At 39.5% G+C, this 27840-nt stretch overlaps 1 protein-coding gene and 1 long non-coding RNA gene across 5 annotated transcripts; one reads left to right on the top strand and one right to left on the bottom strand.

Annotated features, from left to right (window-relative positions):
- Positions 1–277: 277 nt before the first annotated feature.
- On the bottom strand, positions 278–24199 carry arid1aa (AT-rich interaction domain 1Aa). Of its 2 annotated transcripts, none has more exons than XM_083543401.1 (20): positions 22783–24199; positions 16302–16496; positions 15261–15785; positions 14023–14136; positions 11610–11850; positions 11383–11472; positions 11138–11305; positions 9405–9780; positions 8633–8775; positions 8412–8515; positions 7704–7913; positions 7380–7584; positions 7147–7279; positions 6892–7058; positions 6232–6373; positions 5982–6104; positions 5778–5874; positions 4664–5501; positions 3635–3765; positions 278–3505 (listed from the first exon to the last, which is right to left on the bottom strand). In XM_083543401.1, the coding sequence occupies exons 1-20, from the start codon at positions 23689–23691 to the stop codon at positions 1598–1600; spliced, it is 6819 nt and encodes a 2272-aa protein (XP_083399527.1). In that variant the 5' UTR covers positions 23692–24199; the 3' UTR covers positions 278–1597. The 2 variants fall into 2 exon arrangements, with proteins under 2 accessions (XP_083399527.1, XP_083399526.1); XM_083543400.1 differs by having other exon boundaries at positions 6892–7064; positions 22783–24198.
- Positions 18393–27410, top strand: LOC310730738. 3 transcript variants are annotated; one of them, XR_014534936.1, is made up of 3 exons: positions 18393–18861; positions 25254–25314; positions 25816–27410. It is a non-coding gene; the product is annotated as an uncharacterized lncRNA (long non-coding RNA). The 3 variants fall into 3 exon arrangements; XR_014534937.1 differs by having other exon boundaries at positions 25254–26704; positions 27251–27410; XR_014534938.1 differs by having other exon boundaries at positions 18393–18873.
- Positions 27411–27840: the final 430 nt, after the last annotated feature.

Below are 27840 nucleotides of genomic sequence, written 5' to 3'. Positions count from 1 at the left end.
AAAAAAATACAAACAAACCCTGAGTGTGATCGTGGACCTGTTAGAAGAGAGTTTTAGTCAGCTTAGGCTTCAAACCAGACAGGCGATCTCCCCAACAAAGACCCAACAACTGGGACTTTGGCTAAGACTCTAGAATTTTTTTTTTTTCCTTTTTTCAAAGTAGAGTTTAATATGCAGTAAATAGTATTAACATTTATCTTCTCATGATTGTTTACCACAAGTTTCAATTAATGCTCAGTCACTAGCCATTAAAATGAATAAAACGATCACAAACATCTTACGAAGATTTAATGTACATTTATTCTTACCACATGGAACATATAGTATAAAGATTTCATACTGAATAAATGATAATCATTGAGCCAAAAAGGGGGGAAAGGAGGAATTTACATTACGTTTTAGCTACATAGTCTGAAATACAAATATGAAGAGTTCATGTCACTGGAGAAAAAAAAAAATCTCAACTGTGTTTCTTCATCTAGAGTTTATTTTGTACCAGGAGAAGAAATAAAATTTTCTGTACTATGGAGAAACTGTGGGGAGGCCAAAAGGTGGTTCTGTTTATATATCTAAAGTTTTTTTGCTATGAATCCAACTTGAGTGTCCGCTTTCATTCTTCATAGATAAGTGAGAAGCATAAGTGTGAAAGACAGGGTGAGAAAGAGACAGAGAGGGGAAAAAGTGTAATGTACAACATCTTATATACATCATAGCATGGGCTGTATCTTAGTTCAAAATCAGTCCTAGGAGGTGATTTCTTTATAAGGGTCAAGTCATACAATCAAGGGGTTAAAGAGAGACAGTAAGGGTGTCCAAGGTTCTCAATACTTTGGGGAGAAATCCTCTCTCTCTTTACCATCAAACTAAAGTTTAAAAACTGTTTAAAAACAATAGTGGAGCTGCTGAGCCAAGATTTCTCCACATGAAACAGTGCTGCAGTGTTTACAGTCATAAGGAAAAGGGTTACAGAGCTGTACAGAAAATGTCTACAATCTACTGCACAGGCTTCCATTGTAAGGGTATCCTGCTCAAGGCTGATAAGTGGCTCCTTCGGGGTTGAACGTGCAGCATCACAACACCTACAACACCAACAAAGTGTTCACTCGTCTAATCAGACTCAAATACCAGAGATGTGTACTCAATTTCGCCCTTTAGTGGAGAGCAAGGGCACAGTTAACCCCAAACTCACTGTAAACGAGACAGCAACTTTGGTCAAAAGGTTCTCTGCTATTTATTTTATTCATTTATTTATTTTGATATAAAAAAAAGTAACCCACCCTTCCCCCACCGGGCAGCGCATAAAACCTGGGGTCCCTGGCCGTATCAGTTAGTTGGCAGAGTTTACAGTTTGTGGGTTTTTTTTTTTTTTTTTTTTTTTTTTTATCTCGAGTCTCTGGTTTATGATCCACAGCTAATTTGTGATAACCTCCCCAAAGTGAGACACAGCAAAAAGGGACCAAAGGGTGAAATCCTTGCATAAATAAAAAAGGGTGGGGAAAAAGTCATTTTTCTCTGCTTTTCATTCCCTGCACAAGGACACAGGAGGAGAGGAGAGAACAAAAACCAGAGAAGGTGGAGCCACCGCTCCCCACAGCTGTCATGACTGGCCAATCAGAAAGAGTACATCACAGATGACATGGGACACTGAAGAGTTCATAAGAGGGGAGACTGAGAGGTCCAGTAGCCGTGACTCATAGAGTGTAAACTCTGAGTGGTTCTCCTCTACCTTAGCGAGGGCATGTAGAGCCCGAGCAGCCCGACGCATCATGTCCACACTTGTAGGTTCAAAGTGCGCCCCCTGCATGTGCAGCAGAGACCCTTGGCTCTGTTGGAACTGTGTAGCTGCTAAACTGTCCTCAAGGAAGCCCAAAAGGTTCCCTATACTGCCTTTTTGTACCGCAATGGCACGGGCTGCAAGGCTGTCGCCCTGGGCAAGGTTGGCCAAAAGCACAACTGCCATCTCCCGGCATACAGGAACCTTTCGATCACCGACCAGACGTACAAGGTTCCCAAAAAGCTTCTCTAGTCGACTGAAGGGAGGTGTTGCCAGAATAAGGTCCACGTTATTGTCTTGGATACTGAGTTTGCTGAGGGTTTCTAGAACCAGTCTCTGAGGGGATAAAGCTGCATTAAGCCCGAGAGTAGGGAAGGGATCCTGGGCTTCTGCAGACGGACACACAGCCCAGTGAAGCAAGCCATCAAGCAGAGGCAAGCAGATGCTTTCAGAGTAGATGGAAAAGTCAAGCTGACCTGAAATGTTAGCCAGTGTGACCAAGCAGTTCTCTCGCAGCAGCTCCAGACAGTCCCACCACCATTCATCCTTCTGGCCGATTTCCTTGTCGGCTTCTTCCTCCTTCTCATATGTTAAAGGGGCCTGTTTACGCTCAGGATGATGGTGATGCAGCAGCACAAGACGGCCCAATAGCAGCAGCAGCCCTGGATGTTTGGACATCTCCAAGTCATTGCCAGGAACAAATGAAAGACTGCGGACTATGTTGGAAACACAGACACAGCGGCGAGCGAGTGAGTCCTGCCAGTCTGAAAGCGTAATTAGTGGGGCTTCGTCCTTGCTGTGAGGTTCATCCTCGAGAACAGTAAAAGAGTGCTGACTCTGTGAAGAAGAACTGATGTTGGGGAGAGTCAGCTTGCTGGCCTCCTGACTTGATCCTTCTGGTTCTTCTTCCTCTTTTTGTGACACTGGTTCCACTGAAGACTCTTGGACAATGACAGGTTTCTCCTCCTTTTCTTCTGAAACACCATCAGTCAACTGTCTGGTAGACAATTGCTGTGGTTGTCTCTGCTCCTCATCTTTCCTTTGCTCCACACTACATGAGGGGATTACAGTCCCCTCACTTTCCATCTTTTCTAATGCTTTTTTCCTTCTACATGTTTGGGCAGACTGTGTCCGAGTTCCTGAACGCAGCAAATCAATCTTGCTCTCAAAATGGGTCTGAATATGCTCTGTAGTATCACCTCCACCGATACTCCAGTGCACCAGACCACTGTCAAACTCTTGAAGCCGCCCAAGTTTGCTAGAGCAGTCTACCACAAATGGATCCTTCTTTTTCACCACTTTTAAGGGAAGTTTGTCAAACTTGCTGGCCTGTTTTGGCCTCTCCTGAGTCACACAAAGATCTAGAGGGGGTGCTTCTGTTTTCAGCTCTGTAGGTAAAATATTTTCCACCACTTTGCCATCATCATCTTTCTTTGATTCGCCCACCTTCTTCTCAGTCTTTATCTGAGGCTGCACTGTGGACACGCAATCCACACGCTGCTGTAATGAGTTCTCCACTCCTTCACCCTCCTCATCTGTTTCACCATCTTCATCCATGCCCATTATAGCTGGCTCCTCTTCATCCTCACCATTCACTCCTTCTTTGAGAGCATTGGGGTCCAGAAGGGTTCTCTGTCCTGGATCACCAACTTCATACTCCCTCAGAATGCCAAAGATCTCAATGAGACAACGCCTAAAATACTCCACTATTAGTTCCAGGAATCCAGAGAGCTGTAAAGACAAACATATGATGAGGAAAGGAAGGCTGTGGTTGGTTAAACAAAGTAAAAAAAAAAAAAGAAGAAAAAAAAAAAAAAAAAGTATTGAGGTAATCTTGTACACTGCTTTGAGAAAATGTACCTGAATAAGATTAAAATTGGAGATACTGTTGTCATCATACAGCAGGATGTTGATAGTGTCTAAAGCCCATGTGCTCTCTGCTAACAAGCCCGATTTTAGTGACATCATAACTCGCCATGCCTCTGGTGTGCCTGAGAAGTTTAAATGTATAATCAGTACACTAGACCCAATATTTCATAATGCAGCTGCATCAATCCAAAACAGTATGCAGAATAACCATATTCAGACCAAAGACGATAAAACTGGTCAGATTTTTTGCCAGATTATTGGCAGCACTCTGTTACTGTTCTCGAGGATGAACCTCACAGCAAAGATTTTTAAAAGAAATACAAAAAAACAAACAAAAAAAAAAGACCTGTTAGAATAAATATATTTTAACAATGCTCAAAAACAAATTTTTCTTTTAGTGATTTACTTTCAATCTGCCATGTTACTTTTAAACGCAGCCCCATGTTTAAAGTAATTGTTGTCAGTATAATCATTAAATCGAATCCATTCGTTTCAGAGCTCTGAGTAAAAGAGAACTATACAAACACTAAACGTTTATTTGGTCCAATTTAAAAATGTCGTCGCAAAGGCTTCAAGCCTTTAAATCAAAACTGACCTATTTACTTTTATAGGATAGCAATTTGCCATAAATATTTTCTAAATAATATTGATCACTTATGGCACACGTAATTCAAAAGAACTAGGTTTAATACTATGATGTCATGTAGTACTTTTTAACAAGGTGCAATGCAATTCAAATGTAGTATGTGCCCAGTAACAGAGCACACAAGCTCCTTTCATTCAAACTGTACAGGCATTTATAATGTCTTTATGACCATATAAAACTATACCATTCACCATAACATTTACTGAAATTAATAGCTCAGCATCGATAAAATCTCCATACTAGTCAAGTCCTAATAAATGTACTAGCCTACCATCCGTAGTCATCACTCTTCCCCTGCAACACACTGGTACTTTTCAGAGATATCAGTTGTATCTTAAACTACAGAGTAAGGTGTATAAAGAGTAAACACTTACCAATTTCTTTCATTGTGAGTCGCCTACGTGGCTTGAGTACAGGTTGCGTGGCCTCTACAGACCCTGGAGGGAACGGTGGATCTCTCCTCATCATTGGTGGCTGTACAGGTGAAGGGATGATGTGAGATGCAGGCACTGGTGGACCCGCCTTCTGCATCTTGATGTTGCTGTGCATGTAGGGAGATTTACTTGGCGATGTCCTGCTCTCCATTTGCCTGGGCATGGGAGTGGGGCTAGACACCTGTGGAATGTGGTTCTGCATGGCTTGGGGAGACGGGTAGTTGGATTGCATGGGGCGACTCATCGGTGGCCCAGCCCCTGCAGGGCTGTACGCAGGCTGCCTTGGCCCTGGCCACTGTCCTTCATGATTCATACGCTGTTCAGATGAGATCATTTCTTCGGATCTGTTCATGCCATGATATCCAGGGCCTTGAGTGGGCCCACCAAGGGGTCCTTGTCTGTTTTGATAGTTAGGGTAGCCCATCTCACCTCTGCCCTGCCACATGCCAGCCTGAGGGCCATCAGGACCTGACTGCATGGAGCTTCCCATCATCTGAGGTGGCATGGACCCTTGAGAGTTGGGGCCTGAACCAGGCTGCATGCGATCCCTTCCAAAAGGGAAAGGGAACTGGTTTTGTGGTCCCGGAGGTCGTCGCTCTGGTCCAGGGTAAGAGCTGCTGAACTGGTTGTATATTTCTGGCTGAGCTGAAGATGGAGCGTTAGGAGGTGCCTGAGGCTGCTGTTGTGGTTGCTGACCACCAAATGGCCCACCATACATCTCACCATCATGATGGCGCTTTGCAGGAGGGTAGCCTCCCTCCCCTGGTCTTTTGTAGTTCTGTTTGGAGATAAATGCCATTAAAATATAATTTAAATAAAAAGGCACATTTGGTGGTTTTAAAAGTTGTTTTTGACCTTTTCATGCTGTTTTAAACACAAACTTTGTGATATTCAAAACTATAAGAAAACTAATCACTTCTTATATTAACACTATTTCTGGATCGTTTCAGATTACAGCAAATCTATAAAGCAATTTACTTTTACTATTTACCATCTAATATAATGTTAAAATTCATTACAAATGAAACAGTTGAGTTAATATAAAATCACTTACAGTCTGTTGCTGTGGAAACATTCCTGGTTGCTGATTCGGGTACGAACCACCAGGAGGCGCACCCTGGCCAGGATACTGATTACCATAGGAATCATGCCTGCAAAGGACATCATGTGTTAAAATCAGTTTTCAGCAGAGAGCATCTGACTGATCAAATTCATTCTTTAAAAACGACACAGTATCGTTCCTAAAAAGGCAACTGACCGTTGTTGCTGCGATGGGTAGCGATTCGGTGAGTACATCCCGGTGTCGGTGTTGGAAGGCATCAGGTTTGGCTGTGGCACTCCAGGTCCCATATTGTTTTCTGGGCCCATCCCTGATTCTGGCCTATACAATTAGAAAAGAAAAGGAAAAGCAATTGTGTGATACAAAAATTCCTATATAAAACCAGTATCTGAAACTAAAACTACTCTCTATCATAAGATAAGAATTTTCCAGACAGTTAGATGTTTACCTTCTCTCATAGCTTGTTCCATATGGATACTGCTGCCTCTGTCCCATTGGCATATTCCCAATTGGACCTCCTGATCCACGGTTAAACTGCTCACCAAGGTTGCTGTTGGGACCCTGTCCACCAGCTATGAAAGGCTCCCCAACTATTATCATAAAAAAAAGAAAAAACATTGTAAAAAAATATCTTGTTCACCACACAAAGACCTGCCTAAATACAGTACACAAAGAAAGAATACAAGTGGGTTTAATCTGGCCACATCTCTTGTTTGTGGTCAAGTTTGTTCACTCTGTGGTATACAAATCACACATTTTAAATCACTCACACAAACGTGTCGTTTGTTATGAAAGACAAACCATAAAAGCTTGACTTAATTAAAAGCCTAACAAACCTTTTATCTGGAGTCATAAAATCACTATTGTGATTAGATTGATAAGACATCACTGGAAAGTACGTATTTCAGGTTGACTGTTGTAGCCTAGTCGACTCACCAGTTTGAACACTGTATATTCAAACAGTTAAGATAAAATGGTGTATTTTTTCCAGTTTTTTTCCTGCAGCAGAATTCTTATTCATAAACCATCAATCCCAGAAGGGACCGTTTCTGATGAAGCCATTAAATTTTCACATGCATCATATTCTGATAAATCTGAAAGTTCTTACCTTTACGCATACCACTAAATGGGTCCTTGTTGGGCTCATAGGGAGCCATGCGGCCAGGCATCTCCGGAGTGCTCATGCCAGATTGGTAACCCGAGTTGGGAGTCATGGTGTTTCTCCTAGAAAAGGCTGGGTCATTGCTATCAGCAAATGGATCCTGGAGGTTCACACTGCTCCTATGAAACACACCAGATAAGTAGTTGTTCACAGTCAAATAACACCATCTGACATGATGAATGTCAAATGGCCTCAACTCACCTGCCACTTTGCATTGAGGGCATCTGGCTGTGTGGGGTAGAAGCAGGAGTAGGAGGCTTCAAATCCCCACTCTCAGCCATTGAGCTGCTTGTGGACTGGGGGGTCTGAGGTCCCTGCAGAGAACCAGATCCAGCTAGACCATGGAAAAAAAAGCAGGGGAAAAGTGTAAGGAAGGATTATTACAGGATATTAACTTGCACCAAGGTCACAAACTTTGGAAAATATACACATACCTGGAGAGGGTGGCTGGACCTTAGCCTGGTTCTTCTTACTGTCTGCAGACATGATGTCAGGTGGTGGATCTTCTCCACGCTCAATCTTGCATTCAAAAGCATACAGACATTGGATATACTGCTTCTTTAGCGAGCTAGCTGCACTGCTGGATGTGCCGACATTTAAACTGGTGGCAAGCTCTCGCCACTTTTTATTCTTGTTGACCTGCAAACAGCCACGTGACAAAAGACTATTAGCCTGATAAGAAGTTTTTAATTTTTCATCATTTCTGGTCAATTATATGTGAGGATGGATGCAGCCTCACTACCTGCTAGTGTTCTCACCTGTGTAAGACCTCCAATTTCTTTGACAGACATGTAGAGGCGGAAGAGATCAAGGGGTCTGCGGCCCACAGCAGGCAGGTTGCTCATGCCCATTGCCTTCTCTTCAATGAATGCTAGGTAACGGTCCACCCACATCTTCCGTTCAGGCTCAGAACCAAGCTCGTACAGACGAGTGATCTTTTCATTGGTTGTTGTAGATGAGCTTGACTTCTGAATGCAAGTAGAAAAACAGGAAATAACCAGTAAATCAGAAGATAGAGACTAGTTTGAGTTTAGAGTGCTCTCACAATCCATTTTATCAACATTAAATGCTTTTGATTATTTGCTATTTATGAGTAACACTGACTGGGAAACACTAAAGCTTAAAAATCCCTTTCATAAATACACCAATAAAAAAGGAAGAAATAAATAAGATAAAATAAAAGTATTTACTACTTGCAAGCAGGGATCACAAAGATTTGTGCCTCATAGGCCAATTTAGCAGTTTAGAACAGCTACAAAACCTTCTGCCCACAACACAAAACAATATTTGGTTCACTTCCTGTAGTCTGGTAAATCAATACTGGAGTTTGTTTTGATCTAGTTTTAAACCTAGTCTAGATGTTCTAATGATCTCTGTGGTGCCAGCCACAAATAATAGACATTCAATTGGTACATTGTGTTTATTTAGAGCCCAAATTATTCAAATACTTTATGTGTGGAGCAAACCTTGGATTTGGAGTCCGTCTTGGGTGTCCCTTCAGCCTTGTTATTCATTTTTGGTGTCTGGGTGAGTTTCCCATCCATGCCAAATTCTGGACCAGGGGACATACCTAGAAATAAAAGAAGAGAAAACAAATGTCATGGGAATATCACTTTAATAAACAAAAATACTGATTGTTTAAACAAATGTAAATAAAACTAAATACATTTAGCTCTTGATTGCTCACCACTGCTGTTGTTTGGCATGTTTCCACCCATAGGGAAGGGGGGTCCCTGGGTGTTGATAATTCCTGGCATATTGTTCATGGAGGGCCCATATGAAGGTCCTGAGCCCATCATACCAGGAGACATGTTGGGGTAACCCGGCATCCTGCAAGACAAAGCGTAATGCTGCAGTTTGGGAAATTTTATATGTGACAAGATGATTATGAGTTTAGAGTACGTCTATCAGTTTGCACAGCCACAAATTCCATCTTTTTAAGTTGACTGTCTAAACCCAAGCATTGCTCAACCCATTTTGACCTCCCATTTCAGTGGTAATTCTGAAAAACATAATTTTCCTTGTCTATTCCATTTCAAACCATCTGTCACACATCTGCCTGATTAGAATTGCACCTAAGCACCCCAAACTCTTCAGCTTGCAGGTGTTAAGTCCACAAGATGGCCCCACGCTGCCATTACAGGCAAAGCTAAACTGGGTTACATAGGTGGCCAGATCAATCGGCAAGCACTACAACTTAGTCGTGGAAACCCTAGTATAGGAGGGGTGCACAACCTTTTTACAGACCAAAACATTTGTTTTCATCTAGGGTCATTAGGATGAATTCTGTCTGACCCCTCTCCTCAGATTCAGTTAAGTGGACTCCATCGCAAAAAAAAAATTAAGATGTCAAAGAACTAACTATATGAATAATTTGAAGACTACAAAACTGCAGCAATATGGCACAAGGGTACTACAAAATGATAAAATTAAATTAAGAGCACCATTGTGCTTTGTACCTGTTGTGTATGGAATTGGTAGATCCATGCTGCATGGCAGCTGATGCTTCCTGTGGCTTCCTGTTGAGGCCTGGTGGAGGGCACATAGCAGAACCAACCTGTGGGGGCATATTGCCCAGGTTAGGCCCCAGGTTAGGCCCCATGTTGGGACCCATGTTGGGACCCATGTTGGGACCCATGTTGGGACCCATGTTGGGACCCATGTTGGGCCCATAAGGACGCCCGCCCATCTGTCCATGTGGCATCCTAGTAGGTGGCATTCCAGTAAAAGGTGGTCCTCCTCCCTGGCCAGACAAAGGATTTATAGATCCTCCCATTCCAGAGCCTGGGTAGTTGGCATTGGGCATGCCACTGTAACCTGGTTGCCTTTGGTAACCTGCAGAAACACAAAAGATGAATCAATTCAATAAATAATACTTATACCAGTTAAAAAGTATAATTGTAAAGTATACCATTACTGGTTATAATGAACAACAAACCCATACTGTCTATGGCCATCTTCTCATGCAGCTCTAGCTATATCACACTGCCTGCACCACCACTTAACTTACTCTGTTAGGCTAATCATGAAAGGACCCAATATAGCTATTCTGCTTTAGTGGCCACTTGAAAAAAGAACCAATAAAAACTATATTCATAACATTAACTGAAACAATTAAAGGTTATGACTCAATTTCACAAATGATTTCTTAATTATCTTTTAGTTTCATAAAAATTCACATAACTACACAATGTTCCACTAGTGGCTTACAGGGCCTTCGGTATACTAGCAAGCCAGAGTGCTGCTGTAGCACCTAGTCATAGTGGCAGCTCAACTGACGTGGGCTGTGCTACGTCAGCTGCCTCTTTTCACCCAGGCTAAAAATAGTCGCACTGTGATCTACTGGGCTCTCAAAGAGCAAGGCGGAGAAAACGCAAGAGCAAGCTAAAGTCCTAGATGATGAGTTTTTCATTTCCCAACTTTTTACACCTACACTTCAACATTAACTCAGTTAAGTTTATCAAAGCGTTTAAATGCATAAAATGCTTTTTGACGCTAGCCAAAGGGACTGTTGATTTGAATGAAATCATTTTCTGACAATTCAATCAAATTCTGACAATTAATAGTTAAACAATTAACAGTAAGCATAAGAAAAGAACATTATTAAAAGTAATTAGAAATGTAACGTAAACTTTCGTTTTATCAAATGGTGATCTGCAATAGGATTCTAAAAGCATTACTGAAAATAATCATGATTTGTGCAACCAGTACTGAGTGATAAATTTCACATGTAAAAAAGTTCCTCACTATATTAGGAATATTAATAAACACAAACAGATTTGTACCGTTACATAAGCTTCAATGACAGTTCTGGTTTTAACAAAACACGGATGCCAAATTATCTGAATCATATCTTCTATGACATTTATCATCTACAGTTATATAGTTTTCAGATACCTGCCAGATATAAACTAAACAAGATGCAGTCAGGAATTAAAAAAATGTAGTATGTGTGCAATATTCAAACGTTTAAAAAGAGGTAAACTTTTTTAGTATATACTGATCCATTTTTATTTAAAACCAGATGTACACCTGTTTAGAGAATTTAAAAATCTTTATTGCACATGTACTTTAAGCTTGAACATGTCAAAATCATGAATTAGCTTAATTTATTTATATATGAAACAGCTTTTGGAACATACAATCCTTCAAACAGAGTTTAGATGATGTTTATTAGCTTTGTACTGCTCACCCTGTGGGCCATATTGGCCACCCTGAGGCCCATAGCTGCCCATTGTGTTATTCTGCTGAAAAGGTCCCATTCCGCCATGCATCTGACCTCCAGACGATTGGCGAGGTGACAATGCAGAGCCAGACTGGGGAGAGCCATAAGGTGGCATTTGGTTCCTTTGCATGAATCCTGGTTAAGAAAAAAAAGGTAAGTATAAAACCAAGGGAAATAAAAGCATAACAAACTCTCTCTAGACTAGGTTTCACCTCTATCCTGCCCCATGGCAGGCTGATTCATACCAGGATGCAAAATGGCATCAGACTGACCACTAGGGGGCCGAGGAGGCATCTGGTTTCCTGTCAGATAGATAAATAAATAAATAAATAAATAAATAAAACAAAACTACAATTCAACTTACTATGATTAAAATGTAAACAATATGGACATGTGGAAACAGCATCTGCCCACACTGACTGTTCTTCCGCTCTCTTACCTGGCATGGCTGCTGGAGAAAGAGGTCCAGAGCGAGATGCTGTGGCACTAGCAGGTGAGCCAACAGGAGAGGGTGATGGGCCGCGAATGCCTGGCAGATGAGGGGAGGTGTGAGGGGAAAAAGGAGACTGTGCTGGATTGCTCTGCTCGCCCTGACTGCTAGATACACCTGATGTACTAACGCCAGGGCTGAGAGCTCCCTCTGTACCAGTAGGCAGGTCATCAATAGAGCCAGACAGATCCTACACAAAATAAGGCACAGATGATCAAAATGTAGAAGTTATGATCAACAAAATCATCAATGCCATGTCGTTTCTGTCTATAGGCTGTCCAGTATGCTAAAGTTCAAAAATCCCTTGCACAAGAAAAAAAAAAGTTGAATTTTTTAAAAACTGTTAACTAGTAAAACCAATTTTTAGGTTAATTTCTGAGCACAGCATAAAAATGGAACAGAAGAACATCCTCAAAAGTATCAGGTTAGCAAGCTAGTGTTTACATCAAGCATCACACCAGACAAAGCAAAATTAGGGAATTATTATATAGTCTAATGTGTTTCGGGGAGAAAAGTGGTGGTTCAGTGAACAGCGATCCTCAGCTCACAAGCTGCTAGTTGTATATTCGCAAGGTTCAGTCAACAAAATGTCTCGGTTACTCACAATGTGCCGTTGCATGACATTATTTTCAGATTCATTTAGCACGTTCATGACAGCTTGTTAACTACTGCTTAACAATGCTTAAAAACCTGCATCCAAGCATATACTGCTGTAGTATAAACACATTGAATAATAACAACTGACCCCAAAAAGGCACTCAAATGACCCATATTTGCAAGATTAGTAGATTTGCAGAATAAGAAATTATTCTAGGAGAATAATTCCAGTACACCGGAAGGGTTAGGGTGAAATTTTGTTCGTATCTGGTATTACAGCTGTTCAAAAATCAGCAATCCACACACATATAGCTAACGAATCATTTTTGGCTAAGAATACCTTACCAAATAAAAGGGACAGACAGCCTTCTAATATTATAGTATTTTTTGTATTAACATCAAGTTTCCCTCTTTCACTTTTCTCAACATTTATAAACATTTATAAAGATTGTGTTTACTATATATTACTTTTCTACCAAGCTACATAATACCAATATGATTTACAAAACAGGGACTAATCACTGAAAAGAGCAGTAATTTAAGTGCAACTGATGAATGCACTGAGCACTTCTAAGCCTCACAAAAGCACACCTCAATTTGAAAACCATAAGCACATAATTTACATGTAAAATACACCACGGATAAAATTGCAATATTTGAAGAACACAATTTGGAGAGGAAGTGGGGGAAAAAACATGAAAGTAATGGGAGATAAAGGTCAGAAATGCAGGTATGTGCGAACATCAGTTCGCAAATAAAAAGTATGAGAAGTAGTATGAGTATTATTTTTTAATAGGTTTAGTAGGGTGGAAGATGTAGGATTTTTCAGAATGTAGTATGTATTGCAATATTCAGTCTTGACACTTAATGACATTTATAAACAAAAATTACAAAAACAACCAAGTTTGAACAACTGGAAAGAAAAGAAAATTCCTGTTTATGTAGCTACATGTTATATGAAAAGAGAACAAGTCTTCTTAAACCATTTTAGCATTAAACTATAACATTGTATAAAACATGTCAGTTTTAAAACTGTCCTTATTGCATTATATTTTACCAGCAAAAAAAGACACACAGAGAAAGCATTCAACACCAATCATGAACAAAGCTGTAAACGGAAATAAAAGCAAAATGAAAGTGTCTTTATTTCTGAACATTTTCCCACACATGCACCAGGCAAACTACTTCTGCTGAGACACAAACAGCAAACACAGCCATGCCGCCAGCCTTATTTATCTCAACTTGAAGAAAGTGAAGGGAAGGGAAAAAAAAAAAAAAAAACGAAGGCATTCCAAGGTTGCCATGGCTACAGTGGTAAAGTGCAGATGTGCTGAATCAGCACAGACAAGTTCACTCCATCTGTCTAAGGCTCAGTGGTCAAAACATCTGTCGTCTGTCTCTGGTGTTCAACATTCAAATCCACTTCATTAAGAAACAAAAAATCAATAGAGGTCCCATTCTGAGTTGAGATTTACCTCTGAGGATTCTAATACAACTGAACAATAATCACTATTAACACAAGGAAAGATATACTCCTGCCCTCCCCCACCAGGGCCATTAGGAATCCCCCAAGCTGACACAGCAGCTAATAAGGATTTCCTTAATGATCTCTAACAGTTTGCAACTGTTTAGACAGAAACAGAACTCGTGTCATAAGTGGAAATTTGACAGATTTCACACTGCATATTTAAATTTCTCTGCAAACTCTGTCAAGTAGATGAGTAGTTCAATGCATGACCTTTCAAAAAAATTCAAAAAGACTTACGGGGAGACTGGAGGGTCGTCCCTGCATGTCCTCAGAGGAGCTCTTAGTTGAGGCCACAGGCTGACTGGAGGCAGTAGCACTGGACTGTGAGCTAAAGGATTCCTGGGAAATCTCCTGAAATACGAGTACACAAGCAAAAATACTGTTACTTCAATAACCAAGAAAGCTAAAAATGCTATACACCTCTTTGTGCTATCTGGACAGCGGATAAAAGTTACATTCCTACATTTGCAAGCACTGCCAAAATGACAGTTGATCTCTTCTGATTCAAGAAAACACAAGTATGTGAATACAAACAGCAAAATGGCAACCAAAACACAAAATGAGCTAAGAAAATAGCTTTAATTTGCCCAGAAGGCAAGCGAATTAACATGAGTTCACCACTTCTACTTTCAATACAATTATTTAAATCAACTGTAATGCTGATGCTGCTCCAATGCACTGCTGAGTACTGGAAAGTGGGGCAGAAATAAGCAATAGAAATGCAGACAGACAGAAGAGTCCGTGAACACTGCATTTGTAAATGCTCTTTAATGAAGTACTTTGCCCTTCTGGAAATTTTATTTATAGGGAAACAATCATTTACATTTTTGTATAATATCCCCTGGTGGACATTATTTAAATCCTAAATAATTTATTGCATTTAAGGAACCAATAAGGCTTTAAAAAGAGCCTTTTATACACAACCAGTATTTGAACAAATGTATATTTATAAAGATTCTCAATTATTTAAGAGTTAAGTCAGACTAAATCACAAAATCCTTCCCGTGGGCTCACCACCTGCAGGAGGGACCGTAAGGGACGGTGCTGTGAGGATTGGGCAGCAGTCGAAGGCGGGGGCCTGCTTAGACTGCTGCCCCCGCGACCCAAATTACGGATAAGCGGGAGAAAATGAATGAATGATGAATAAATCACAAAATCGAGAACATTTCGTCACTCATGTAATTTCATTGATGTTATACCTAACCAGTATTGTGGTCGAATTGCATAAAAAAAAAATCATTATTCAACACCTTCGGACCTTGAACACAGACCATTCAAATTGAAAATATAAAAATGTTTATCAAAATGAGAATTGTCCTTAATGTTTTCAGTATTTATAAAAAGGCCACTAAGCAACTCTATTTCTAAACTAGCAGGGGACTATGTTTCTAGAAGGAATGCAGATAGGATGTGTCAGCCAGTTGGCAAAAGAAAATGCATCTTCAAGCATAGTGGACTGTAAACTCCCAAATTACCTGAGGAGGAGGAGGAAAACGCTGATAAGAAGACTGCTGCTGCTGTGAAGGATTCTGGGAGTATGAAGATGGCTGCCCCTGCACTGTGGGTTGCTGCGAGGCTGGCGTAGGTGCTTGCGGGGTCTGCTGTGATGGTGGTTGTTGAGCTGCTTGGCTGTGAGTATAGTTGGACGGGGTCTGTGATGCTGGAGGAGCCTGAGAGGCTCCCTGTGAAGAAGGCTGGGACTGGGGTGTCTGCTGTTGAGGGTATGGGGACTGAGTGGACTGTGGCGTAGGGGGCTGAGAATAGGCAGGCTGTGATTGGGAAGGCCCTGATGGGGGTGCACCTAGTGGCCCCTGGGATTGCTGAGGCATGTGGGGCTGTGGGTATGGATGGCCACCCTGTACATGAGGGGCAGACGGCTGTGAAGGGTGAGGGTACGGTGACTGTTGCTGACCCGGGAGAGTGCCTGGGCCCTGTTGACTGTAATAAGGCTGCTGCCCCTGCTGCCCATAACCACCTGGTCCCTGCTGCCCGTATGCCATCTAGAAAAATAAGCAATACCACACTCATTAGATAAAAAGCAGGTTTAATTGCTTATTAAAACCTTGGTTATTTCATATAAAAATAAAGTACACTGATGCCATGATTGATATGGAGCGATCGATTGCACAGTATTGTAGTCTCTTTAATGATAACTCTACTTTTAACTGCTGTGCAGATGAGAGCTGTCTTTAATATTTAACTGTTTTTTTTACATATTGCATTCATAACTGCAGAAAGGGTATATTGTCTATTATATGATGGCATAGCAAACTTGCAGCAAAAGATCAAACATCAAAAACTGCAATAAAACTTACAAAGTTCATCTAAGTAATCAAAAAAAGGCCCCGCAACCTGAACAGTACAAAAATTTATTTTGCTTTCAGATCCGCCACTGTCAGAACATACATGCACAATTTAAGCAGCTACATTTTCCTATATCTTTTTGAAAGCTATAATCTGCACCCAGAATGACTGTGTTCCTCAGAAATTTCATTATGCATTAAAAAAAAACTGACCTGCTGGCCATACTGCATGCGACTCTGCATGCCCATAGGGTATCTCTGAGGGCCAGGAGGGCCATAACTCTGGCCTGGATATGCAGGACCCTGTTGGCCTCCTGGAGGTCCTTGATGGGGCTGCTGGGAATATGGGCTGCCCCCTCCATAAGGCTGGGCTCGCATCTTCCCCATCTGATCCATTGTGCCCGGAGTCTAAGGAAGCAGCATAGATTCGATTGGAGCATGCGTCTCATACATTTCACATAATAAAAAGACTCAAGACAGAATCGAGAATTATGGTTTAGAGTATAATGAGAAAATTCACAAAACATGACATAATACAGCATTTACCAGTAAAATGACCATTTTGTTATAACCCATCAGCATAATTACAGCTTATAACTTTTAATGTCTGTCAGTTCCTATCAAATATTCAATGCAGCCATATGTAATTAAAACCATTACAAACATTGAAGACAAATCAATAAGAAACAGCAATTAAATTTTAAGCGCCACATTACAAAGAGCAGACAGGTTCAGTTCTTGAACAAAATCCCTCTCTCCAAGATCCTCCGTTCAAAAGGAAACACAAGAGGAATGTTTACTTAGCTAACCACCTTCAACAAATATAGCTGGAACCCAGAACCAGCTTTTTTAACAGAAATAAACTGAAGTTTAAAAGATTCTATTCAGCTGCTGAATTAATATATATATATATATATATATATATATATATATATATATATATATATATATATATATATATATATATATATATGAATGAATGAGAGGTTGAGAGAGAGAGAGAATGTGTTTATATATATATATATATATATATATATATATATATATATATATATATATATATATATATATATATATATATATATATATATATATAAGGTGTGGGATGATATTTGGTAGTTTGCTACTGGAGAAACTGGAGGAACCCAGCAAAGATAGAGAAAGAACATGTGAAACTCCACACAGCTCAGGATCAAGTCCCTGGAGCTGTGAAACAGCAACTGCATCAACATGTCCCCCAAATTGTTTTATAAAATGTTTAAAGTATCTGAAAAATCTGTCAATAACAAAGAGGGATTCAAATTTTAGTTTTTTATTCTAGTTTACATTATTTTGGTTTGACACGGACATACATTTAAATCTTTGACAAACTCAGAGTGGGGAAGTAAATCTTGTGAATCACTAACAAGTATTGATAGCAGGGTCAATAGGAAAAAGGGACTACATTAAGCAAGAGCAATAACAGTTGAAGAAAATAAAAATAAATAAATAAAAAGAGGCAGAGAAAACAAACACTTTCCCACGGTTATTAACCTGAGTGTTACCTTTTCTGCCTTAGTTAAGGAAGTCAAGAGTGCTATATATAACTCATTTCCAATGGCCCAGTCTGCCGAATATTTAACACATCCCAGCTGTACTTTTGTTTGAGCCTGAGCCAAGTTGGCTTCCCCAAGCATTCTTGGCACCGAATGAATGACATGAGCCATAACGACATTAGCCGAGAATGTTTTGCAATGTGACTCAAGATAGAAGGTATAGACATGTACCAGGACGATGGATGGATTTTAGAATAAATACAACAACCTTCCTACAAACTACCTCTAAAAAAAATCCTTTTCTAAATAATTTTATAGATACTGACCTGATAAATGACCTGAAGCAAAATACATTTTGTTAGAAACTGCCCTTTTGTGCAGAACATTTCATCTACATTAAATAAGTAAGTCAACTTAAGTAATACAATTAAAAAAGGTCAAAAGAGCCAAGATATTTGTAATGATTTGAAAATAAAACCACTTACAGTCTTACTATAAAAAAAATTCAAACAACAAATGACAATCATTTAGCGCTACTTGAAAATGTACTCGATATTCAACAACCCCTTATACTTGGCCATTTCTTTTCTACACACACACATACACACACACACCAGAAAATATGGGTTTTCCTTATTAACCAGTAAAAGAATGAATTAAAAAAAATTGGGTTTAATCAATTTAATGTATATAAAAATATTAAACAAAAAAATAAGAGGAACTTCTGCATAAAATTATCCTCTAGCCTACTAAAATACTATCCTAATATCCACAATATTTGAGAAAAACGTATTGCTGCGCAACGTATCGCCATATCAACGGTCATAATGCCCAGCCCTTGGGTTTATTTACACGAGCAGTGGTGTTTCTCTGCAGGACTGACAGAAGGCCTCCTTTGATAAACAACCCCAGTTTTAAGAGGCTGAGCCATAGCAGCTCTTGACATTTTCCAGAGTCCAAATTGAAAAATAAAATAAATAAAAGCAGCACATGGCTAATCTGCATAAGATAAAACGAAGGCTCTCTTGGCAGGAGACAAAGCTGGCCTGGCTCTTTGATTGGCTGTGGGGGATGGGGAGGGCACTGGCACACCAACATATGAAGTGAGAGCCTCGAGGACATCATACAGCACAGCAGTCACTGCTCTCATCACAAGCCACTGAGCAACTGCAAAACACAAGACCAACAACTACAAAGCTACCTGTGTGAGGCTAACATCTTCAAACCACATCCATCAGGTACTGAATCAGGTAGTAAATGTATTTACTGAGTGAAAGATTATCATATGTAAATGTAGGACACATAGTAATATATGGTTGAAAGACACCACAGATCTAATCACATTTTTCAAGAGCTTTACCAAACTTGCCAAGCACAATCCTCACATACACCCTAACGTTTTTTACTAACCAAATAACCAACACACGAACTGTTGAAAGCTCTATCTGAAAATTTAACATGTAGTAATGGCATATAATGTTGTCTTTAGATATATGGACAAGAAAAGAACTTTAGCACAGACTAACAGCTTGATCAACAAAGAGCGTGGAACTGATTGTTCTTGATTAATAAAATAGATTTCCACAATGCAATTGTCAAAATGACATGATACAACAAATATTAGAATTGTGTCTGCTAATAGACACGTACAAACGAAGAAAATCTGTCAGATGCTACATATGGTGTGTAGAGCACACTGGTGAGTTCAACTGTTAAAACTATGTCTAAGACAGAAAAAAAAAAAACTAATGAATGATAAAACAATGTCAAAGAGGCCATGCACAAACCGTCAATCTCTGTTCCAACAGTTGGTTAACATCATAATGCAAGTTGAACTTTCAGTTAAAACAATTTATACAACACTCCACCTACTATAGCATGCTTACAATAGCATCTTTTTTATATGTACTGCAAAGCTGGGCACAGAACTAAAACATTATTTTGAGTAAATTATATCAGAGAAAACTAAATGTTGCGCAATTGCATTATAATGAAATTTTTACGTATCTTAATCAAATTTGAGGCATCCCTGTGATTCGTCTCGTCACTATTAAAATCATCTCGCTATAAAATATATATATTATTTTTTTCAAATGAATTGAAACACGCCCACACCAATAAAACAAACTCTGCGAATACTTATAATTTTGCCCAATAAAATCGTATAACTTTAAGATAACGTTAAAAAGTAATGCAAATTAAAAATTAAAATGACAAATTATCAAATTTTTTAATAGTTTTATATAAAATACTTTGAAATACATTGGGGTTTTTTTTATTAAATAAATAAATAAATAAATAAATAAATAGCTACTCTTCTCTGCAATGGAAAAGCTCCTAATTGTTATGGGCAGCACACCAGTAGAATGTTAATAAATAAGAGGCAGTGACATGAGGGCCAGCTCATGTGAATTTATTGAATATAGTGAATTTATGTTAACTATTTAGTGTGTAACTAAAATCAAAATTTAGAATATTGCTGTGGAAAAGCACACACAAATAGATAGAAAACCCTGTTAAAATGTTAACAATGACATACAAGCATGTTAACTACATACAGTTATCAATACTGAATAGATACTACTGTACAGACAATCTATGGCAGTCATGTGACTATGAGGATACACGCATACAAATATTAAGATATTACTCAAATCTATCACCAAAAAGCTATAAAAATGAAAAATTAAAAGGCCATAATCTAGGAGAGAAAATGCTTATAGAAATAGACTGCCAACTATGCAATGATTACAACAAGGTTTGGCAAAGCATGTACTGAAAATCTCCATACTTAGTTTGACAATAAGCAACAATTATTTTTATTTGCTGTATATAACTGCCAATCTAATTTATGAAAGATCAAAAAAGTGACTATACAACCAGTTGATAAATCAGCTTCAGTTAAAAACCTGCCACCGCCTGCTACTCTTTATTTACATGACAGAAATGACATGCATCTTACCCCATTTTACCTAGATAAAATTAATATTTACCATAAGATTTAAATTGTCAATTAATATAATCATGCTGACAAAAATGCAAACTTCTAAAATAAAGTCATGCTTTGTATATAATGTGCTAGGAAATTATGTACTCTTAGAAAACCCAGCATAAAAATTAAGCATTTTAATAACCCATATGCAAAAGAATCAAAACTATACTACTAACTGTGCTATACAGTGACTTAAATTAATGTTTTCATCAGCCGCTCTTTTTGTTTTTTTGAACCATTAAAACCCGAATTAATATACTAATCGACTACAATAACACAAACACTATAATTATGGTATTTAATTAAATTAACCGCAAATAAAACTTATTCCGGTTAAATATATTTACACACTTTTTTGTTGGGGGGGGTTAAATATTGTAGACAGATATCCCAAACATGAATTAATTTATTATGATAGTGAAACTGTTGTTACAGCCAGTTTTAATCATACACAATTTCACCACGAACACAGGCCTGCACAAAAGCAGGAACACGATATACATTAAAGCAAAATATTATCATAACTTGATTTCACAAACATGCAGTTGCATTTTCACATGAGCTTAGGCACAGATGTGTTACTGCTATTGCAATGTGATATTTAACCATGTCAGGAAGAGCAGAACTACAGGAATTGCCAATAATTTACATTAGCAATCCAAGATAACTTTAAAGAGTAAATTGGAATGTTGCTCTGAAACACTTGGAAATGTGGCACAATTCATAAAACAGTAAACGGCAAAATACATTTAACCTTATTCCAAACACACATATATACATATACACATATACACATACATACACAAAAAATAAACATATGCATATGTACATGTATGGTAAAAGTGTGTATGAATAAATTCAATTGTAGCATCAGTTTGACTATTATAATTAATGTTTAAGATATCCGTTGTTGATCCCACAACTGGTTGCAGAATTTGCCTGCTCTTTAGTTATTCGAGTTAAATTCAAAAGCAAAAAAACAAAACAATTAGTTTTAGTACTAATATATAAACATGTGAATAAATGTTGATTGATTTTATTTCACTATGCAAAAAAAATATATATATATATATTAAAAAAAAAGAAAGAAAAAAATCTTAGCTCTTGGTTGTATCTCAAATAATGAACTCAATTACAGTTGCATGAAAAGTCATAAAGTGCACATATCCATGCATGAGTGAGATTTAATAAGTGTATGAAACTTTACTTAGAGTAATTGCAGAAGGATGAGGGAGATGAAGCACATTAACTAATGAGGAATTGTTGCTGTGTTACATCATGAGAAATTATAAATGGCCATGAGCGCAGGATGGAGAGCCAATCAGATCTCGACTCGCGTGTCAACCCAAGACCAACTGTCTCCTGCCTTTGACACAAGCATTTTACCTCCACAATTCAAATCCCAGAGCAAAGCAATCTGGCCTTACTCAAATCACTTGGCTGGCGTTTACAGGCACACGCTAGCTGGCTAATACCGCACAACCCGGCTTCACGACTCGACTATCACGTTTTTACGATCAAATCTAAGCTCTCTGCTCACACCCTGGGCATTTCTAACTTTTCGGATTACATGTAAAAGCCGTACAGATGCATATGGGCATTTATTTGGGCTCCAGGCTGGAAACTTAAGTAAACGCCGAGTCCTGCAAATAACTAGGCGTGAAACGTCCGCTAACCCGCAAAATAAACACGTTCAAGCAAATATTACCCTCGCAAAAGCGTTATCCATGCCTTATCCGATGCATACGGGGTTATTCTCCACCATCAATAGTCCACATTGAACACAAAACGTCAACAAACCGAACACCAATATAACCTTCAGCTAATTATGTTGAAGCCATCTGGTGATGAGGAAAAAGCGACTTGGAGCTAACAAATAAGCCTTTTCGCGTGTTTTCACCTACTTTATTGCTGACTTTCGGATTGCAGCTCGTATTTTCGCCTTTTTCCCCCTCTTTCCATACGCATTACATTCGCAAGCCAGTCACTATTTCGCCTAAAATAAAACCGTTAACCAGGCGTTGTATGAAAAAACCAAGAAGGCAGCCATTTTATCGTATCTCTTAGCTAGACAATAGTTAGCCTAGCGTGCTCATGGCACCACATCACAGCGCCAATGATAAAACAGCAAGAGGAACCAAATGAGCCACTTTGGTTTGAAACTCACCTGGGTTCTACCGAGGGTTTGAGCAGTACTTCCCGGGCTCATGGGTGGCGGGTGATGGCTCCTTTGTTGCCAGCCCGGATGGCCGCCTCCATACTGGGCAGCAGCATTGATATCCGCGGCTCCCTTGTTAGCGCCTTCCTGGTTGTTGTAGTCGCTCGGCGGGTAATTGGCGTATCCGCGGCTGGAGCTCGGCGAGGTTAGGAGTTGATTTAGGGTCGGTGTGGACGTGGCCTGTGGATTTGCAATATTATAACGCTGATTATTGTAGGACGCGGCCATGGTCGGAGATCCTCCCGCTGGCTGCTGCTGTTGCTGCTGCTGCTTAGCCGCCTGAGTCGGAGCGCTGCGCGGCGAGTTCATGGCGTAGCCCGGGCTCGGATACGGCGCTCGGTTCGGAAATTGTCCGTAGCTGTTAAACTGATGGTTCTGAAAGCTGTGGTCGTGCGAGTTCGGTCCATACGGCTCCATCATGTTGCTGGGCGCCGCGGCTGCCATGCCAGGGCTTTGTTGTCCGCCATGTTGATGAAAAGGGCCCCGTGTGTAGTGGTGAGCGTAGCCGTAGGACGGCGGCGCGAAACCGGAACCGTGGTGCTGATGGGCCATGCCAGTGTGGCTGTTCGCCTCAGGTCCAGTGGGATCATTTTGATTATTGGCGAGCCGCGGAGGATTGCCGTTGCCGTTCTTCATCTCGGACTCCCCTCCTCCTCCCCCTCCTCCCGTAGCATTGCCAGGCTCGGGCCGCTCATGCAGCTCGCCGCGGCCCGGTGATCCGATTTCTGATCCCGGATCCTTATTTTCCTGCTGCTTCTCCACCGGTACCGACTCCTCCTTTGGGTCTCGGTCCGCTTTTTTCAGCTCGGAAGGCGGGCTGCTGTTGAGAGAGGTAGCGCTGGCGACCTGAGCGGCCATGATAACCCCCCTCTCTCTCTCTTGCTCTCTCTCCCTCTCGGCGAGTCAAGTCACAAACGAACGCTAAACATTGAAACGTAAATACAACAGTTTTACAACCATCTGCCCGTATCTCGAGTCATCCCCACCCCTTACCGCCGGACCGAATCCGGGCTGCACCGTTAGCACTGCTTTTTAGGAGCACTCTGAGCAGTAAACTGTGTTCCCAGGGAATGAATTTACCCGACACGGAATTTGTGGGGGTTTCTATTACAGAACTAGACTACAGCGGAGGAACGGATCACACCAGCACGAGGCTCATACAGCCATTTTACCGACACACACACTGCAACACTGAAAACCCGGAGCGGATTTGCCTCACAGTGCGGAATGGGCTCGTTTGGCGGGGAAAGTGGGGAGCTTGACGTTGCATAACAGCAAGAAAAACACCTTCATTAGCAATACATCAATTGACATAAAAAAAAAAAAGTTTAATCTCTAATGATGCATTTTAAACGATCATTTGTATTGACTGTTTACCCATCGGTTCATTCCTTAACATTAGCTAAAATAATATAATCCCTATTTTTTATGCTTATTGAGTCATATTTTAACTTTTTTTTTACTTGCTTACATTTTACTTCTTTACGGGGTTTGTTCTCAATCATAAAACAAATTATTTGATTGTGAGCGAGATTAGTGACTGGTTTACTGTCTTTGAGACCAAACAGTGTCAGAGTTTTATTAAAACCTTAGTGTGACTGCAACACTGGTCCTGAAGGCCACCAATATGAGGACATCATAGGATTATGGGAAGTACCAGGACATCCACAGCCACGCTAGTGGCAATTTTTGTGAAATGTAAAACGAAACATTGTAAAGAATTAGGAAAAAAAACCCACTAATTTTCTGGATGTTGCCTAAATTGTGCTGACTAATGATGCAAGCAGGATGTCATAATTTTCTTAAACTGTAGGTAAACGGTTAGATGATCTTTGTAGGACAGATTATGCTATTTAATGTTATGTTACATAAATCAGCCAAGAATTTATGTTTTGGTATAATTTTTGCTAGTCATAATCTTACTTAAAATCACATGATGAAACTTAGGTTTAGTGTTACTTTTATTTTTTTACAAAAGTGATTGATTTGCATACAAATTTACAAATCTTTACTGTGTTTTGACAGGAACCCAGAATAAGGGCGAGTTGCTTGTGAGTGTAGCAGAGGAAGAGGCAGTAGAAGATAGGGCTGCTGGTGGGCGGGGCTTCCACTGAAAGCAGGAAGTGAAAATGGAAAAAAAAAGAGAGACCGAGAGAGAGAGAGAGGGAGGGAGAGAGAGAGAGAGAGAGAGAGAGAGGAGAAAATCAGATAAAACACTGCAAGCGGTTGAAAAAGCAGAATACATTATCATCACAAAATAACCTCTGCCTATTTACCCTGTAGTTCACTCTGGCCTCTAAGAGAAACAGAAAGAAGGATCTCGCTAGGGACAATCATTTTCTGTGCACAAGTATAAAGCTCGTTTCTTGTTGCTCACGTCTCCCCGCCCCACACCCCTCTGTCTTTCTGTCTCTCTTTAGCTGAAGCCTTGCTGCTTGCAAAAGAAGCCGAACGCTGCTAGAGCCTGACTGTGGGGGATGGGTAACACAGCACACAAGCACAGCGCGGCTTCAGTGCAGCGCGCGCACGCACGCACGCACACACACACACTCTCTCTATTGCTTTACTGCTGGCCTACTCCATACTCCAGCCTCAACCAGTGGTGTACACTTCTTCCTTTTTAATTAAACCTCTTTCAATCAATACATTTGAAGTATTTTATCATTCATGAATGTAGTTCTGAAACCATTTTATTTTCAGGATTTCTTTACAAAAAATAAATAAATATGGAAGGAAAGACTTAGAAACAGCCACTCTGGCAGAAAGGTGCTGAGAATACTCCCCCAGGGAAGTAAAAAAAAAAAAAAAGACTAGTATTAGTTTAAAGATCATGATCATGTTATTTGCTTTGCTGACAGTCAACTTAATTTGTTCCCAAATTCTTTAATAAGACCCACACAAATTTTCCATCTGGAGCAATTATCTAGTTTTACCTATTTCTGTTCATTAATTTATCTTCAGTAACCTCTTTATCCTGGTCAGGTTGGCAGTGGATCTGGAGCCTATCCCAGGAACAGTGGGCGCAAGGCAGAGACACACCCTGAAGGACACCAGTCCATCGAAGCAGGCCATGCACATACTTATTCACACTTAGAGTCTGCCAGTCCACCTATTTGTATGTTGTTTTTTTTTAGGTGGGGGAATCTAGAGAACCTGGAAGAAACACATGGAGACACAGAGAAAAGATGCACAACAATTCTATGCAAACAGTAACTGAAAATAAATACACTGGAACTATGATTTAACATCACTATCACAGTGTTCCTCTACCTAATTTGTGACTTATAATCTTTTTTTACATTTATTCTTACCAATATATTCCCTTTTTCATGAATGGACCGAAGGCTGATAAGTCAAACCATGTGTCTGTTACAGGTCATGGATGGCCAAGAATGTGCAGGCCAGGGTTAGTCTTGAGTATAGGAATCAAATCTTGTCTGATTTTCTTGAAGAAAAGTTAACTTTTTATATTTAAATTAACTACAATTATTAACAATATGAGTGGGATTATATTCATGAAGCTCTAGGGTTAGATTTAATTAATTACAAACACAATAGTGGCTCGGCAATCATAGAACTGTTATTGAGAAATAACACATATACATTAAATACATATTATGCCATGCAACAACATAGGAATTGGCCACTGTTTGGTTATCATGTTTCCTCCAGGGTCTCTTGTTTCTTCCCACCTCACACAGCAGTAGGTGGATGGTTGACTCTCAATGGCCCTAAGGTGTGAATGTGTTTGTGTATGGTGTACTGCATTTGACTGGCGTCTCACTCAGTATGTGACTATTGTCTCTCTATTTTGCCACCAGTGATCCCAAGAGATGTAGACGTGGACCTGGGCTTATTTGAAAACCTCAGAGTGAGCAAATATAAGTGTTATTTTGTGCTGCTTACTGTTTTTTTTTTTTTTTTTTTTAAGAATACCAACAATGTCAAACCTAGCACAGATCAAATTAAGCCATTCTGGGTTTTACTTCTGGACCCCATTATTAGCTGATAACATGTAGTTAATTTTGCCAACTCCATCATAGTTGTACTAACTAGCTATTTATATGTAGGTGTCACAGTTTGTTTATGTAAAAATAAAAAATAATGCTGTATGTCATAGCCTTAAGCTGACTGAAATATAAAACGTTTGTTCACCAAAAGTAGGAAATTATTCTCTCAATTATATAATGTAAGAGTAACAAGGCTCATCAATAAAAGTATTAGTGTTGAGCAATGCATTTCATGATACTATAGATTACATAATAAGAACAATGTGGGTTAAACTGTTACACACCACACCTGAGGGAAGATACGAATGTTTATATATTATTTGTTTTAAGTCTGTCTGTTTTGTGTTATATTTACCAATTTCAGCTTGCTGACATTTCCTGCAACTATATTTCATGTGTTTTTCCAGTCTGAAGAATATTAGCCCATATAAATATACGATCAAGTCACCTGACACAATGGCCATTGACAATCTGCGTGAATATACACTGGGCTAGAAAGAAATCAACCTCAGCCTTCTTTCTACTATTATATGCATATTTCTTTTTGTTGATGAAAAAGCATGATGATAAAATAAAAAAATCATGAAAAAAAAAGCTTTAAAAGCATTTTATATAGCTAGATATTTATATATGTTTTTGATATGTCTATGTTGTTGAATTTATTTCGAATTAGACAGTTACAGGTGTTAACTATTTATAAAGATTATTATGTATTATACAAATTTTATATATATGAAAAGCTGGGTAATAGGTCACAGAGATTGTACATAAAATATACTTAATTGAAAATACACAATATGCATAAAATATATAGTATATATTAACATTGAACCAGCCAAATATATTGCCATAAACATGAAAATAAACCACACATAAGCTAGAGTCAAGGCAAAGAAAAAAAAAAGGTGGAGATTGTTGTATGGAGCCATTCTTTCAATTAGTGGTTCATTCAATCGTTTACACCCAGACACACCCCCACATGGGAATCTACAAAGTA

This window comes from Silurus aristotelis (assembly GCF_946808225.1).
Source record: "Silurus aristotelis genome assembly, chromosome: 1".
Lineage (NCBI taxonomy): Eukaryota > Metazoa > Chordata > Actinopteri > Siluriformes > Siluridae > Silurus > Silurus aristotelis.
This window is presented reverse-complemented; position numbering and strand designations above follow the sequence as displayed.